Source organism: Gobio gobio, assembly GCF_949357685.1.
Source record: "Gobio gobio genome assembly, chromosome: 18".
Taxonomy (NCBI): Eukaryota; Metazoa; Chordata; class Actinopteri; order Cypriniformes; family Gobionidae; genus Gobio; species Gobio gobio.
The window spans coordinates 21,422,898-21,439,686 of NC_137111.1; the positions used below are offsets into that span (position 1 = coordinate 21,422,898).

The 16,789-nt window shown below is 39.8% G+C and overlaps 1 protein-coding gene across 11 annotated transcripts in view; it reads left to right on the forward strand.

The window, feature by feature from the left end:
• Window positions 1–16,789, forward strand: part of syne2b (spectrin repeat containing, nuclear envelope 2b) — a 124,283-nt gene that overhangs the window by 6,287 nt on the left and 101,207 nt on the right. For all 11 annotated transcript variants that reach the window (XM_079843340.1, XM_079843345.1, XM_079843348.1 and 8 more), the window contains exons 3-24: window positions 2,591–2,652; window positions 3,596–3,691; window positions 5,030–5,107; window positions 5,946–6,038; window positions 6,203–6,399; window positions 6,484–6,683; window positions 8,037–8,137; window positions 8,700–8,783; window positions 9,170–9,247; window positions 9,783–9,896; window positions 10,706–10,843; window positions 11,055–11,219; window positions 11,306–11,418; window positions 11,557–11,725; window positions 11,848–11,944; window positions 12,098–12,297; window positions 12,471–12,635; window positions 12,867–13,004; window positions 13,141–13,242; window positions 13,491–13,667; window positions 13,779–13,937; window positions 14,098–16,740. In XM_079843340.1, coding sequence (XP_079699466.1) covers window positions 2,591–2,652; window positions 3,596–3,691; window positions 5,030–5,107; window positions 5,946–6,038; window positions 6,203–6,399; window positions 6,484–6,683; window positions 8,037–8,137; window positions 8,700–8,783; window positions 9,170–9,247; window positions 9,783–9,896; window positions 10,706–10,843; window positions 11,055–11,219; window positions 11,306–11,418; window positions 11,557–11,725; window positions 11,848–11,944; window positions 12,098–12,297; window positions 12,471–12,635; window positions 12,867–13,004; window positions 13,141–13,242; window positions 13,491–13,667; window positions 13,779–13,937; window positions 14,098–16,740 — 5,369 coding nt within the window. The remainder of the gene's footprint in view (window positions 1–2,590; window positions 2,653–3,595; window positions 3,692–5,029; window positions 5,108–5,945; window positions 6,039–6,202; window positions 6,400–6,483; window positions 6,684–8,036; window positions 8,138–8,699; window positions 8,784–9,169; window positions 9,248–9,782; window positions 9,897–10,705; window positions 10,844–11,054; window positions 11,220–11,305; window positions 11,419–11,556; window positions 11,726–11,847; window positions 11,945–12,097; window positions 12,298–12,470; window positions 12,636–12,866; window positions 13,005–13,140; window positions 13,243–13,490; window positions 13,668–13,778; window positions 13,938–14,097; window positions 16,741–16,789) is intronic.

Here is a 16,789-nt window from a genome sequence, read left to right on the forward strand (position 1 = left end):
GACATCATTTGAAATGAATGATACCTTTTTTCAATATTCATTGTATTTCATGTAAAGGTCTTTCAGTTTCACTATTGTTATAAATTATTATGAAACGGTCAGTAATACGATCACCGTATATGTACCGCCTAAATAAATTGTCAGTCAGAAGTACCGTATGGGGCTTTTCTTTTTTTTTTTGCTTCATCGTTTCATAATTTTTTTCCCTCCCTCTGTTGTTCGCTCAAAGGGAGGTGTTGTCTCTAACTATTTAAGAACTATTTAAAAACTTTGTTCAGTGGGAACATTCCAGCCTGTCATTGTGTTTCTGTAGAGATCATTTAAATTTAGTCTCCAGTAAAGGGGAGTGTTTGCTGAGAGAAATTTGTTGTCTTTCTGAGGTGGATCAACACCTTGCCTAATGATTCAATGAGTTTGTATTTCTGCCACATAAATGTTCCTTCTCTGCACTTGCCTCACTGTGTTTTAAGTATATTTTTAAGTGAGCATTTTAAAGGAATTTAGGTCATTTTCAGCTCATATTCATCTCTGCAAAATTAGAGAAACAATAAAAAAGTAATACATAGTAAAAGATTCTGTTCTCAGTTACAAATCCCAGGAACTAAACCTGATCTCCATATTGATTTCTGTTTTTGCTTAATAACAGCACTAGTAACAAAGTTTCTTTTTGTTATCGCTACAGATGGATGTCATTAATTATATTTTGACTGAAATTATGGATAAACAAATTATTTGTATTACTATAAGAAAACATTTTCACACTATGTCACCCACCACAAAAAAATTATAAATACATAAAATAGGCCTAGTTATTGTCTTCGTCCTTTTTGACCCATAATCTTAATAAGGTTGTGACACCAAAAACTACTAGCCTAACTCATATACATTTCAAATATTGTTAAAGACTATACTAAAGTAAACTGTCAGTAATAAAATAAGAACAAATAAGTAAATTTTTAGCAATATCACAAATATAATAGAAGAAACATACAAATAAAATAAACATTGCTTTTCATGTTTTTCAGGTAAGCCTAACAGTAATTTTCAGGTAAAAAAAATTAATAATCAAATGTAAAACAGCACTCCGTAGTCTTCAGTGTATAAATTAAATCTAAGATTAATCCTTATTAAAGTAATAGAATTTATTCAGTCAAGAGCAGTGAGTGATTTCTTTCTTTATCCTTAGTTGTTTGATTAACATAAAAACAAAGACATCAGCTGGAATATTAGGTATGTTATTAGGTTTGTGGTATTAGATATTAGGTATTAATATTAGATAAGTGATATGTACACACAAAAATCTGAGAATTGAGTTCTCTTTTGTATCTTCTTTAGTTTGAATATTTAAATTGGCAAGGCTTAAAAACATGTGCAAACGATAAACTTTCGTGATGCAGTACTGGGCCGACTGGGCAAGTGACAGTTGCGTCAACTGTCCTGAGCGACTTTACGCCGGCCCCGGGCCATAGGGCACTCCTGATTGTCAAGTCCTGACTGGATATACAGTAGGCTTCTTTTACTGGGTTATACAACGGGACTGCAGCAGTACAATTTTACAGCAAGTTGTTTAGCAACAACACAACATTAAGTATTATGCCTGACAAATAATTTTCCCAGGTTAAAAATGACCCTGGGTCAACTGTGTCAAGTGTAAAAGCGCATTAGTATTTGATAGCTGAACTCTAAATAAATCCACAGGAACCTGGCAGTGGGTGTTAGATGATAACATTAACCATCTCAAAGCTTTCTCTCATCCTGTGCTGCTGATACAGGAGTGTGGGAACAGTGACTGTCAAACTCTGACAGTCCTGTCAAAGAATTTATTCAAACACACACTCTTTTTCTCTTTGTGGGTCAGTCGGTCAACAACGACATCTCTGAGACATTATCCTGATAACTGACCTGAGAGTCTTATTCATAGTGAGTGTGGCCATGTTTAGCAGTTAATGAGGGAGAGCTCTTTTAGAATCACTGCAGGTCGACAGAGTCAGGCTGGCGATCAGATTCGTCTTATGGGTTTCGTAGCAAAAGTGGTTTGAGAAGTGGTTTCTCCGTTTGAGAAGAGAGTTGACAACTTTGAGAAGATTGGACTTGGACGTATTGTGAGAGATTTGAAGGTTTTTGTTTAAGAAAATGGAAGTGGATTGTCAGAGAATGGAGGATACAGATGTTCTTCACACAGTCGATGAGCTCATTGATTTTGTGGAACTATATAACGGTAAACATATATGGCACTCTATTTGATGTGACTACTTTTAGGTCTGCAGTGCATTTCATGTGAACCACATGCGAATTATTATTATTATTTTTTCAAATACATTACATGTGTAAATACAGATTAAAATGTATTTATGTTCTATTTAATTTGGATAAATAAAAGATTATAGATTACTAGTGACCAGTGTTATTATGCCTTCCAAAGATGTTTTTGTTGAATACAAATGCACCTGTTTCTTGCTCTTACATTTATAAGATCTATTCTTGGACATTGTTTGAATTGAAATGAACATAGCACATAGAGATAAAATCCTGCAGATGTGTGTGATGTGATGTGGTTTTCATGCTTTTCTCCTCTCTGTTCTGCCCTCAGTGGAGCAGGAACAAATTCAGAAGAGAACCTTCACCAACTGGATCAATGCCCAGCTGTCTAAGGTGATGGTCAAAGTTCAAGTGCTCCTAATCTTGACTTAGAAAAGCTATATCAGTAATAGACTGTATGTTGTGTTTATCTGAATCATCATGAACTTCACTTGCATTATTTTTTTTATCATTTGTATTAACTGTGAATGACACATAGGATTTTTTGACATCAGAAACTGCACCTAAACTACAGATAAATGACGGACATGGAAAGTGTTGTTGGTAGAGGTCATTCCTGCAGGTTCTCCAATAGCGGAGAGGGAATGAGGGGTGTGCAGGGGGTAAATATAATCTTCTCAAACATGGCCCAGAAAGACAGACAGCAACAGGAGTTGTGTCAGCGCACACACTCGTGAACACGCATATTCACAGCCACAGCTACTTATAAAGTGAGCAAATGACACAATCAGTTTGACGTGGCTTGGCGTCCCACAGGCATGAACAGGGGACGTGTGCACACATAAAAGAGACATCAAGGTGTCATTTCAGATAATTTCATATGCTCATGTCCCCACAAAACAGAATATTAGCTGCCATATTACTAATGCCTGGAGCTCTCAGTTTTATGTAAAAGGTTGAGTTCACACATGCTTGTCTGATTTGTCCTGACATAGTCTTAATATCTGCCATGAGCATTGAATCCTGTTACCTAACAAAATGGATACAACTGTAAAATAAATAATATTCCTCCATTTATTTAAAAAAAAAAGTTGTGGGTAGATTTGAGGGGAAATTTGCATTGTCATGAAAATTAATCCACAATGCAAATAATAAAAAGTTAGTAAAATCTAAAGTTAACTTTTTCTTTTGCCAAAATGTGATTTATATCTTAATTCTGAGGTAAGATATGACCCTGACATGTTTTTGTGTGATTTGCCTGTATGGTTTAGTTCTAAAGTTATAAACCATGTGCATTCTGGTGTTTAATATGGAATATTTAATTCTGCTCTCTCAGAGGAGTCCTCCAGTTTCTGTGCTGGATCTTTTCAATGAATTCAGAGATGGAAGCAAACTATTGGACCTGCTGGAGGTGATGAGTGGTCAGAGAATGGTAAGTGTCTAGTTCAAAAGATGTCAACTGATTTTTCATATGCTGATATCTAGAGAGCCAGATGGCCATTTCCCAATATATACACATACACTGATCAGGCATAAGATTATGACCACTGACAGGTGAAGTGAATAACACTGATCTCTTCATCACGGCAAATTGTGATGGCTAGACGACTGGGTCAAAGTATCTCCAAAACTACAGCTTATGTGGGGTGTTCCCAGTCTGCAGTGGTCAGTGTCTATCAAAAGTGGTCCAACGAAGGAATAGTTGTGAACCGGCAACAGGGTCATGGGCGGCCAAGGGTCATTGGTGCTTGTGGGGAGCGAAAGCTGGCCTGTGTGGTCCGATCAAACAGACGAGCTACTGTAGCTCAAATTGCTCAAGAAGTTAATTCTGGTACTGATAGAAAAGTGTCAGAATACACCGTGCATTGCAGTTTGTTGCGTATGGGGCTGCATAGCCGCAGACCAGTCAGGGTGCCCATGCTGACCCCTGTCCTCCGCCGAAAGCACCAAGAGTGGGCACATAAGCATCAGAACTGGACCACGGAGCAATGTAAGAAGGTGGCCTGGTCTGATGAATCATGTTTTCTTTTACATCACGTGGATGGCCGTGTGGTATGCATCACTTACCTGGGGAACACATGGCACCAGGATGCACGACTACGGGAAGAAGGTAAGCTGGCGGAGGCAGTGTGATGCTATGAACAATGTTCTGCTGAGAAACCTTAGATCCTGCCATCCATGTGGATGTTACTTTGACACGTACCACCTACCTAAGCATTGTTGCAGACCATGTATGGCTGTGGCCTCTTTCAGCAGGATAATGTGCCCTGCCACAAAGCAAAAATGGTTCAGGAATGGTTTGAGGAGCACAACAACTGAGGTGAGGTGTTGACTTAGCCTCCAAATTCAATACAATCGAGCATCTGTAGGATGTTCTGAACAAACAAGATGATCCATGGAGGCTCCACCTTGCAACTTACATGACTTAAAGGATCTGCTGCCAACATCTTGGTGCCAGATACCATAGCACACCTTCAGGGGTCTAGTGGAGTCCATACCTCGACGGGTCAAGGCTGTTTTGACAGCAAAAGGGGAACCAACAAAATTTAGGTCATAAGGTTATGCCTGATCAGTGTATAAACCTATACATGTATAATATAAAACAATATCATTTGATATGAGGTTTATTAGATGATATTAATATTTATTTTGCACAATTATACTCCAAATTTACTCAAAAAACATTTAAAACAATAAATTTGTACTATCCAGTGAATAGGCTGTTGGTATATTGATATAAAAATGTATTCCAAAAACGTAATCTTTACAGAGCCGGGAGAAAGGAAGGGGGACATTTCAGCACAGATCAAACATTGAGAAAGCTCTGGCGTTCCTTAAGAGGAAATCGGTAAGATGTACCAGCAGTTGCAACAACTCCTGGAAATGTATTTCAAGCGATCAACATGAATTGTGTTCATTTCATAGGGTGCAATCAGTTTAAATTAGCAAAAAAAGATATTTACTTAATTAATTTCTGTTGAAACAACATTTTTGTTTGTTGGGCGGGCAGGAGGTTTTCTGTTTCCAGCATGCTTTGCATCATGGGACTGAATGGGGAAAGTACATATTAAAGGGATAGTTCACCCAAAAATTTACATTCTGTCATCATTTACTCACCCTCAAGTTGTTCCAAACCTGTATGAGTTTCTTTGTTCTGCTGAACACAAAATAAGATATTTAGAAGAATGTTTGTAACCAAGTAGAGAGAGCAACCATTGACTACCATAGTATTTTTTTCCCTACTATGGTAGTCAATGGTTGCTCTCTCTGCTTGGTTACAAACATTCTTCTAAATATCTTATTTTGTGTTCAGGTTTGGAACAACTTGAGGGTGAGTGAATGATGACAGAATTTTTATTTTTGGGTGAACTATCCCTTTAAGAAATTAAGCAATATTTTATTTGTTTTTTAAGTTGAGGGAGACTTGTTAGTGCTTAATGTTCTGTTATGTTTGGATTTTTTATAAGAGTTTCTATTTTGTTGGAGATTTGAGGTTAACGTTGTTGTGAAGAGTGGAGCATGTAACTAATAAAAGTGAAGATTACAGGCTGCTGCTTTGAAGAACAATAGCATATTTTTATCTTTTGTCAAATTTTTCTTTGACCATGAAGCAGTAGTTTTAGTTCACTTCTGTGTGAAGGTGAAATATCATCATTTGTAACTTTATTGACATATTTGCCCTGCAGATCAAACTGGTCAACATCAATGTCTCAGACATCATGGATGGCAAGCCTTCCATCATTCTGGGTCTGGTCTGGACCATCATCATGCACTTTCATGTATGTTTGCTGTCTCAGTGCAACCAAAGAGTTAGATTAGACAAATATACTTACATATATTACTACATATATTACATATATACTATATATATATATAAAAACTGAGGAGAATGATTGTCAGTTTTGCTGGATGATTATTCTGATGGGTCTTCTACATTGTTTAGATTGAAGAGTTGGCCAGCACATTGTCCTTTAGTTCTCGTCAGTCGTCTCTGGAGTCTCTGGCGAGTTTGGACACTCAATCGACCAGCAGCAGTGCCCGCAGCAGTCCAGTGCCACCCCGTGGTTCACCCCTGCACGCACGTTTCCGTGTATCTGCCAAGAAAGCCCTGCTGCTGTGGGTCAGAGAGCAGTGCCAGAGGTGAGGAACAATCTGCTAAAAGGAATTCTTGGAAACAGTGAGATTCTGTAATATAAAACCATTCATCTTTTTCTGTCTTCTCAGGGCTGGTTGTACTCTAAATGTGAAGGATTTTAAGGTGAGCTGGAGGAGTGGCGTAGTGTTTTTGGCTATACTTCATGCTCTAAGGCCGAATATAGTGGACCTAACCAGAGCCCGAACAAGAACGAACAGACAGAACCTGGAGCAAGCCTTCCACATTGCTGAAAGAGAACTTCACATCCCCAGACTACTAGATCCAGCCGGTAAGTGTGTGTTTGTGCAGTGCAAATGTACTGTATGCTGTGCTGTTTTGTTTTGTGCATGCAACAATCAGTAATACGTTTGGGCTTTTGTTTTCTACACTTAACTAAAGGATTATTAGGAACACCTGTTCAATTTCTCATTAATGCAATTATCTAATCAACCAATCACATGGCAGTTGCTTCAATGCATTTAGGGGTGTGGTCCTGGTCAAGACAATCTCCTGAACTCCAAACTGAATGTCAGAATGGGAAAGAAAGATGATTTAAGCAATTTTGAGCGTTGGTGCCAGACGGGCCGGTCTGAGTATTTCACAATCTGCTCAGTTACTGGGATTTTCACGCACAACCATTTCTAGGGTTTACAAAGAATGGTGTGAAAAGGAAAAAACATCCAGTATGCGGCAGTCCTGTGGCCGAAAATGCCTTGTTGATGCTTGAGGTCAGAGGAGAATGGGCCGACTGATTCAAGCTGATAGAAGAGCAACTTTGACTGAAATAACCACTCGTTACAACCGAGGTATGCAGCAAAGCATTTGTGAAGCCACAACACGCACAACCTTGAGGCGGATGGGCTACAACAGCAGAAGACCCTACCGGGTAACACTCATCTCCACTACAAATAGGAAAAAGAGGCTACAATTTCCACAAGCTCACCAAAATTGGACAGTTGAAGACTGGAAAAATGTTGCCTGGTCTGATGAGTCTCAATTTCTGTTGAGACATTCAGATGGTAGAGTCAGAATTTGGCGTAAACAGAATGAGAACATAGATCCATCATGCCTTGTTACCACTGTGCAGGCTGCTGGTGGTGGTATAATGGTGTGGGGGATGTTTTCTTGGCACACTATAGGCCCCTTAGTGCCAATTGGGCATCGTTTAAATGCCACGGGCTACCTGAGCATTGTTTCTGACCATGTCCATCCCTTTATGACCCCCATGTACCCATCCTCTGATGGCTACTTCCAGCAGAATAATGCACCATGTCACAAAGCTCGAATCATTTCAAATTGGTTTCTTGAACATGACAATGAGTTCACTGTACTAAAATGGCCCCCACAGTCACCAGATCTCAACCCAATAGAGCATCTTTGGGATGTGGTGGAACGGGAGCTTCGTGCCCTGGATGTGCATCCCACAAATCTCCATCAACTGCAAGATGCTATCCTATCAATATGGGCCAACATTTCTAAAGAATGCTTTCAGCACCTTGTTGAATCAATGCCACGTAGAATTAAGGCAGTTCTGAAGGCGAAAGGGGGTCAAACACAGTATTAGTATGGTGTTCCTAATAATCCTTTAGGTGAGTGTATGTATATGACATTATCATATAACAATGGTGTATTTGTATTTCAGATGTTGATGTTAGGGATCCTGATGAAAAGTCTATTATGACTTATGTTGCTCAGTTTCTGCAGTACTCTAAAGATACTTCTGTTTCTGATGAAGAAATGCAGGTTAGCCACACACACACACACACACACACACGCATACACACACAACACAAGTGTACACTTTTGAAGATTTCTTGTTAACCTGTTTTCACTGTTTACAATTACTATACCCTAACTTTGGCCTTTTATAGATGCCTTTTGCCATTTGAACCATTTTTACTAGTGAACACTGTCCTCACAAGAATGGAAGTAAAGAATAGTTCAACCAAAAATTAAAGTTCTGTCATCATTTATTTATTCTCATGTTTCAACTATTCCTTGAATTGTTCCTTTAGTAGGTTTATTTCAATTAATCGAAATAAAACTGAAAATCACGATAGAGCTTTTATTTTAAATCACATTTTGAATTGCAAACACAATTTTTATCAGATGAATCGTAATTAGATTTATGTTTTACTTTATTTGTGAGGAATTTTTTTTATTTGATCATCATCATATAATATATCAAAACAGGTACACAGGATAGTATTAATCCAACATTTCTCACTATATATCTAAATGCTCAAGTGTCTCTCACATCTCTTTTGTTATTCTTTCTGTTTTTCCCCTCTCGATGGTGGTTTAGTATCTCACTCCTCCTCAGCGTCTCTCTCCTGTCAATCTGCCATCAGACTTTACTCCTTCTATAGCTGCGTCACCTGTAAGACAGGTACTTCTATCTCTCTGTCTCTCTCTCTCTCTGTTATTTTTAGGTGCTTGATTCATTCATTAACTGCTTTTTCTCTTTTAGTTTGGTAAAGGTGTGTTAGTTTTTCTTATCAGTGTCAGGATTATTCATAAATGTCTATGAAAGGTTAATTGGGACTTGTCTGACCTGTTGTGTGAGTGAATACACTAAACTGTTATTGTAAGTGTTTGTCACATAACATGTTTATAGACTTCAAGATTTTGGGTTAAAATGTAAAAGAATGTGTGAGTAAAAGTGTATATATTACTGTAGGCTGAATTATTGAAACTTTTTTTGATTGAAAAGAGTTTGAGTGATTTTTGCTATGGTTCACTTTAATTGTTTTACTTGACATGTTCTCTGATCAGGTTTACCTGTTAATGCCCTGTCCAATCAAATCAGGCCCTCCCCAATCACCTGATACAGCTAGAGCAGCTGGCCCTGGGGTAAAATATCACCCCCTCCCCCCTTTTTTTTAAATACCCTCTCTGATGCTCCGTAACCAGTGTTTATACCAGCGTTTTGCATGTATAGACATGCTGATAACTAAACTCAATTATGAAGATAATACCAGAAATTACAGAGCTAATCCATTAAAACCAAAGATAATCCCTGAAATTAAATAGTTAATTTATTTAATAAAGCACTGCTTGTGTTTGAAGATTCTAATACGCTGATCTTGAGCCTTCATGGGCAGGATCATTTTAATTACATGCTGAGAAAGTTGGTTTGTGTTAAGAACTGGCTTCCTCTAGACTAGAGGACTGCAATACTAAACTCTGACTGTTTTACTGTTTAGTGTGTACAGTGCAAATGGTATTTAATTTGTGCACAGCTTTAATCTTTAATTTTACCTCAGAATTTGATTTATTATTATTTTTTTGTATACCTTAACTATAATGACAACATAAACTGCATAATGGATAACAAAATCAGAGTTCTTTTTTTGGCTGGTTGATCTTTTTGGTTCTGTCTGTCCAGACCTCAGCCAATCAGAAGGCTCAGGAGGTCACATGCTGGTTGGATCAGGCCTATCAGGAGCTGATAGAGGGATGGGACTCCACAGAGGGAGAGAGCTATGCTGAAAGATACCAAGTAAGACCTGAATATCAGTGAATGTCTGAGGGGGCGTTTACACAAAATCATTTTTAACTGAAAACAGAAAACTTTTTATGGGTTTTGGAAACAATACCGTCTCTTTGTAAACTATAAAAATGTGAATTTGTGAAAACGGTGACATTGTGTGCATGCGTATTACGTGTTCAGTCTATAGTAGTGTTTCTTTCTACTAAGTGACATTACCAACTACTGGCCTGGCATGCATAATACCGAGTTTTTAGTCATTTTCACGGATGTGTGTGAATGGGGATTGTTTTGATGATACGTTGTCCTCTGGAAAAAACGCTTTCTGTTTTCAGTACATCATTGTATTAGTGTAAACGTACCCTTATTTTAACTAAAAAAAATCCACACTGCAGAATGATGCACTAAAATTATGATTAAATTCTTGAATTTGAGTGAAGAACTTTAAAAAAAAAAATGTATTTAACAATAAATGCACATACCTCAATACAATGTCATACCTCAAAACTATTTTTTGAGCAAATCTGCTCATTTATTCGTTTTGTATATTTACACATTTAATTTGCATTATGAACTAAGAATGTGAACAGTTTTTGGTCCAAAACTGTTATATTTTTTTTTTTATCTATATATATAATTATCTTTTGTGTACCCTTTTGTTTTCTAACACCTATAGTATCATTGACAGTGTTAAGATACTGGGTAATAATATCCTGGTAACAAAATAAACTAATTTTAGATTTGCATCGGTTTTGTTGTACATGATGATTTGCTTTTGTTGTTGATTTGTTTGCATTAAAGTTAATTTACTTTTGTTTCAGGTCTTCCACACCTTCATTGTGTCCTTTAACGAGCAGAGACGGCCCGTAATGCCGTTACTAACAGCGATGAAGAGGACACCTCAACTCAGTGTAGAGCAGAAAGCCCTCAGACGATCATGGGACACTCTCGCTGAGAAGGTCAGTGGTCACAGCATCACACAAACTTTCTGTTATGTTACTTTCTTGATATTTCATGGGTTTTATTTGATTATTCGGTTTTGTGCTGAGTTTCATTAGACTATAATAGTGATAATAAAATATGTCTAAACGCATGCCATCTAAATGGATGAACTTGCCTTCTAGTGTATAGAAATGCTAATTTGCACTGATATATATATGTCTGTGGTAGCTGCGTGAGTATAAAACAGAGCTGGACCTGAGTCTCCCACCTCCACTGGACATTGTGGGCCGCTGGTTGTTGCGTATTGAAGAGGTTTTATCTGCCGAAGAGGGCGAGCCAATGGATCACGCTCGAGCCGCGGAGGATGCCCGTGAGAAACTCGAACTACTAAAGGTTTGACCGACTTCCATATGTTATTTTATTATGTCTATAGAGCTGTTAAAATGTAATTAATGTCATATTTCTGCCACATTTTGCAGGTGTGTTTGGAGGAGATGCCACATCATATCAAGAGGTTTAATATGTTTCAAAACACAAATGAGTTTGGAGAGACTCTGGTGCCGACAGACAAGACGGAGGAGATGAAGAGAAGGTGAGTTTGATTGCTTAATCAGACATTTATCCTACTGGGAGTGAAACGGCATCATTTTTAATGACAATAATTCTGTTATCGTTTCATGAACAGCAGTAAACTGTATTTAATTATTTTGTGTACATGTCCATTTTCCAGGTTCACCAGTGTCCGTGTAACAGCTAAATATCATGGTATTAAGCTGGAGTACCACGAGCGCAGACACACAGTGTTAGACCTGCTTAATCAACTCAACATTAAACTGCGTTCTTGGAAAAGAGCCTACATTTCCCAGGAGGCTGTTCGTGTGCTAATGCAGGACTGGAATGTGAGCGAAAAGTGACAATGCTCAAATAAATTTGCTGCTGGGCATTACTTTGCGATTTCAAGTTAACATTAAAAATTGAAATCATAGAAGCTTTGAACTTTGATCACAATGAATATTTTTAGGAGACTGTGAACAAACAGGACCTGACCTCTTTGCTGAATGGAGCCCTCCACAAACTCAAACTAATCGCCAACAAATACACCAGCAAGGCTGCCTTGGGTAATACAAAGGAACTGTGTGTGCATGTGTCTGCGAGCATGCTCCTAACTGCCCATAGCAATTATAGTATAAATAAATATGACAATGAAATGAAATTTGGTGAAAAGTGTTGTTGTTAATTAAAAATGATTCATAAGCTGATGTCTGCTGCAGCTGGAGACTCCACACAGGTAAATCACCAGGTGGCTGAGCTGGAAGCAGATGTGACAGCAACTCTGGAAGGTGTACGGATAATGAGGGGAACTATGGGACGTGTGTTGGCAGCTTGGGACTCTTACAGTGATATCTATACCTCAATGCGCGCATGGCTGGAGCAGGGTCCGCATGGTCAGCGACACGGGCAGAGAACAGAGGTACACACAAATCTGTAGAAAACGTTAAATTTACTTTTTTTATTGTAGTTTTAAAATGCTATCAATCTATTTGTACTGGTTAGACAAACCTTAAGTATTTTAATAGCTTTTTGTGAGGGTTTTTTCTGTTTGGTTTTTTTATATAAACATGCCTATCCATCTTTTTTTTTTAGGTGACTTTATCTGTGATGTCAGAGTGGAGTTCTCGGCAAGCTCACCTGAATGAGGTCGCCAACTACCTGACTGAGGTCACAGACCCGCAGACTAGCCGCGCTATTTCAGATGAACTCTGCAAGATAAATCTACTTTGGGCTGACTTTGCTAAAACAGCCCAGTTTGTGAGTCACCCATCAAACTTGAATAATATATGTACAAACATATACAAAAAATAAAGTAAAATGTGAAAATGTGCACTTATCTTGACTTGGGACAATAAGTTGTTTTGTCCGATTTTGTTGGACAGAGAGTCTACTAGTTAGTTTTCATCTTCAAATATATAATGGGTTAACACAGATGATTAGATGACTATGTCCTTTTTGTAGTATTTTGAAGGAAATTGTATATTTCAGTCTTTAGCTGAGGAGCCCAGTCCTGGTCCATCTAGTCCTCAGACAGTTCAGGCCCTGATGAGGGAGGCTACTCAGTTACTGAACGAACCGGTGGAGGTGGTTACTGGATCACTACGTACTTACACAAAGAGACTACAGGTACGCAGTGTGTGCACACACACTTAATGCACACAATATATACTATCTATTTGTTATTATGTTGCTTTATCTTTTTGGTTTCTACATTTAAGACTAGATTAAGTAGGATTTTGCTTAAAATTGTTATTTCTTCCAGCTTATGATGAAGAAAATAAAGGATATGGACCTAGAAGCCCTCTCCCCATCTCTAGACTGCTCTCCAGAAACCCTGAGCAAACTTCAGCAGGCCATTCCTGAAGTAAGCGAATACATTGCTTTGCGTGGCCCCTTATGTTTTCATGTGAACTGTGTTACTTTTCTTGCCTTTGTGTATACGATCAAATCATACATTATTTTATAAAGTATATGAGCTTGACCACGAGAATATTAGCCGATCATCATGTTTTTAAAATGTGTTAATCTAACACTATTATGATCTTTTCTGATGCCTGTGTTAATTTCTGTTTCTATTTGTTTATATATCTATATCTATCCCTGTATATCTAGGTATTACAGACACTCTGTGAGGCTGAACAGGTGTGCGATGAGCTGCGTGTGAGCGTGAGTGGGTTGGACGGGCGTCTAGCTGAACTGTTACATTGGGAGATGGAAGCCAGAGAGTTGTATCAGCTCCTGAAGGAGGAAACACACAGGCAGAAGAGAGCACAAGACCCTAGAGCCCGGGTGAGTAGATACAAGTATATACCACAAAATATTAATTAATTCTCCCTCTCTTCTCGCTACATCTCTTTACTTAGCTGATTTGGAATTAAAGGGCTCTCTCTTTTCCTGTAGCTGTTAATTTCGAGAGGGCTACAGTTAGAGGGTCAAGTGGTTATGGAGGAGCAGGATCTGCAGGTTATGGTCATGAATGGTCAGAAGACTTCACCACTGCAGTATCTCATTGCATCCACCATGCAGGACAGGGTCCGCGCTGTGGTGGAAAAGTCACAGGTCTGTCTATCGCTTTTAGATTAACAACACTTTAAAAAGCTAACAGCATGATTCACCTATACAATTTTTATTTAAAAGATAATATACAGCATTGAAACAGCTCTTTCAGTAATTATAAATGCAAATGCAATGATTTTGAAATTTTGCTAAATCTCAACAGGAAGCCATAGGCATGCTTAGCTCTTTGGGGGCTTGCAGAGACAGAAGCCCTGTTAGAGACCAGCCCCCTTCCAAGATTTTTGTCCAATATCAGGAGGCAGAGGAAGAGTCCCAAACCCAGAAGCCCTCCTTCCAGCCTATCTCTTCTTCAGGAGCCCCTAGCCAAACAGAACCCCAGCCTTCAGTCAGAGCCAAAATCCCAGTACCTTCTCAGATACCATCAGGGATACCTTCTCAAGCTGTAGTTCTCAAGAGCCAGCCGTGTAGTCAGCCTGTGCCTATGATTGTTGTACAAGATTACGAAGAAGAGAAAAGGAGCCCACAACCACAAATGCACCCCTGTGAGCAAGTGAAAGACTCTCAGTCCATTGAGCATGTGAAAGACTCTCAGTCCATTAAAGTGAAGTCACAGAAAGTTGTCCAAGCTCAAGCAAAAATAGACATGCTCAAAGAGCATCATGTTGAAATCCAGACATCTTTACCACAACCTGAGACACAAAAACAGACAGAAAACCAGTGGAAGATGCAAGCTCCAGTAGCTAGCCAACCCTCACAGAACCTGCAACAAGTAGCATCTCCAGTTCATAATGAACAGCAATTAGCAACACAGCCACAAGTGCACATCCAACAACAAGAGAAAACTGAACTTACAAAACTGCAGAAGGTACAAGCACAAACAGCAGTCCAGTCACAGCCTCAGAGCCAAGTAGAAACACAGTCACAGAAAGAGGTTACAATCCAACATCAAGCTCCAAAGCAGCAGAGGAAAGCGAAAAAATCCCAGGCAAATCTGCAGAACAGACCTTGGCTTCAACAGAGGAGTCAACTGGAAAATGTTACCCCAAAACCAGCTCAGCTGGTGCCACAATCTCAGTCAGAGCCAAAGGACAAGGATGAAATAAGTCCTCAAGCACCACCACAGCATATAGTGGCTGTTAGCTTACCTGAACCCCAGGGACCTGATTATGGCATGGTGACAACACAGTCAAAAAGCATTGTTGAGAGTGGTGAGAAACGTATGAAGCAAGCTCAACCTGTTGCACAAGAGAAACCCAAAACTCAAAAACTACCTCAAACTGTGCCAGCAGTTGCAGCACAACCAGTGATTCAAAAACAATCACAACAGCCAGTGACTCCTCCGATTCGTCAACAAGTATTAAACCAACATCCACCTCAACCCTCTATATCAAGTCTAACTCAAGCAACTACACAATATTCACACGCAACTTCATCTATTCAGCAACACAAGCAACCTCAAACACAGATATTGACACCACAGCAACCTCAAGTGATGATCCCGAAACAGGCACAACCTCAATCCATGACTCCCATGCAACCACAATGGCAGCCTATTCCACAATCTCATCCTGCAGTGCCGCAACCACAAAGATTTCCAGTGACCCAAGCAATGCCCCAAGGCATTTCCAGACCCGGACAGCAGTACTCTACATCTCCCATTCAACCACAAGTAATTATGCAGAGACAACAGTCACCACATGGTGTAGTTCAGACCCAGCAACCCACACTGCACAATCAGACTGTGATTTCCCCTCAGCCCAAAGGTGCATCCCCCATACAACCCAGAATCATCTCTATGCCTCGACCCCAGATGCCTGTTCAACCTCAAACCCAAACTCAGATGAAAGCACAGGGGAACGCACCACTTATGATTCAACCACAGGGGCAACCCCAGTGGTGTCAACCAGGAGATGTCACCCAAACTTACCCCAAAGTCCAAGGACAAATTTCTGTCGCTGCCCAAATGCAGCCTCTGGCCTATTTCCAAACTCATCCCCAACCTCAAAGTGTCCCTCCAGCTCAAACTAAGCAGTGGTCAACAATAAGACCAGGCATAGTGGCCCAGACCTACCCCAATGTCCAAGTTCCAGGTCAGGATGTCCAACCTCAACCTCAAATGTCAGTTTACCCTAAAACCCAGCCGCAATTACAGCCTCAGCAGTGGCCCCCTGCTAGACCAGAATCACCTTGGGGTCAATCACAGATAAGAGCCCAAGGTCCAGCTCAGCATATGGTTCCCTCTCAGCAATGGAGACCTGTCAGTCCAGAGAGAGTCAGTCAAGTATACCCAAAGGCTGAAACTCAAGGGCAGGGACCACATCCTCAGCCCCAATATCAAGCCTTTCCAAGGCCACAAAGCCCTCAACGGCAGTGGGGTCCAGTCCGGCCAGAACATCAGTTTCAAATCTCTTCCCAGACTATGTTCCATGGTGTTCTCCAGCCAGTAGCTCCATGGAATCAACCACCTGCTCAAGCTCCCATAAGATCTCACAGTCCACAGCAGCCTCAGCAAAGTCAGCAACAGTGGAGTTCATCCAGGACAGAGGCCCCATCTGAAACCCACATCCAAAGTCAAAGTGCTCAAACAGAGCTTCAGTCCCAAGATCTGACAAAGTCTCTGTTAGCAGTACAGGAACCGGCGCAACAGCAGTCAGCTCCTCGGGTTAAACAGCCAGCACTCGCTCAGGCTCCCTCTCAAGCCTACACTGAGGCTTATATAAAGGCACAGGCCCTGGTTAGGAATAGATTTGAGGAAGCCAAGCACTGTCTTCAAGAGCACATTCTCGAAGCTATCAATGTATTCAAGGATAAGCGAATGACAGACGAACAGGCATCAGTTAAGGAGGTTTGTCCATTTTAGACATGAGTTGGTTTGCTTATTTTGTGTTTTATAA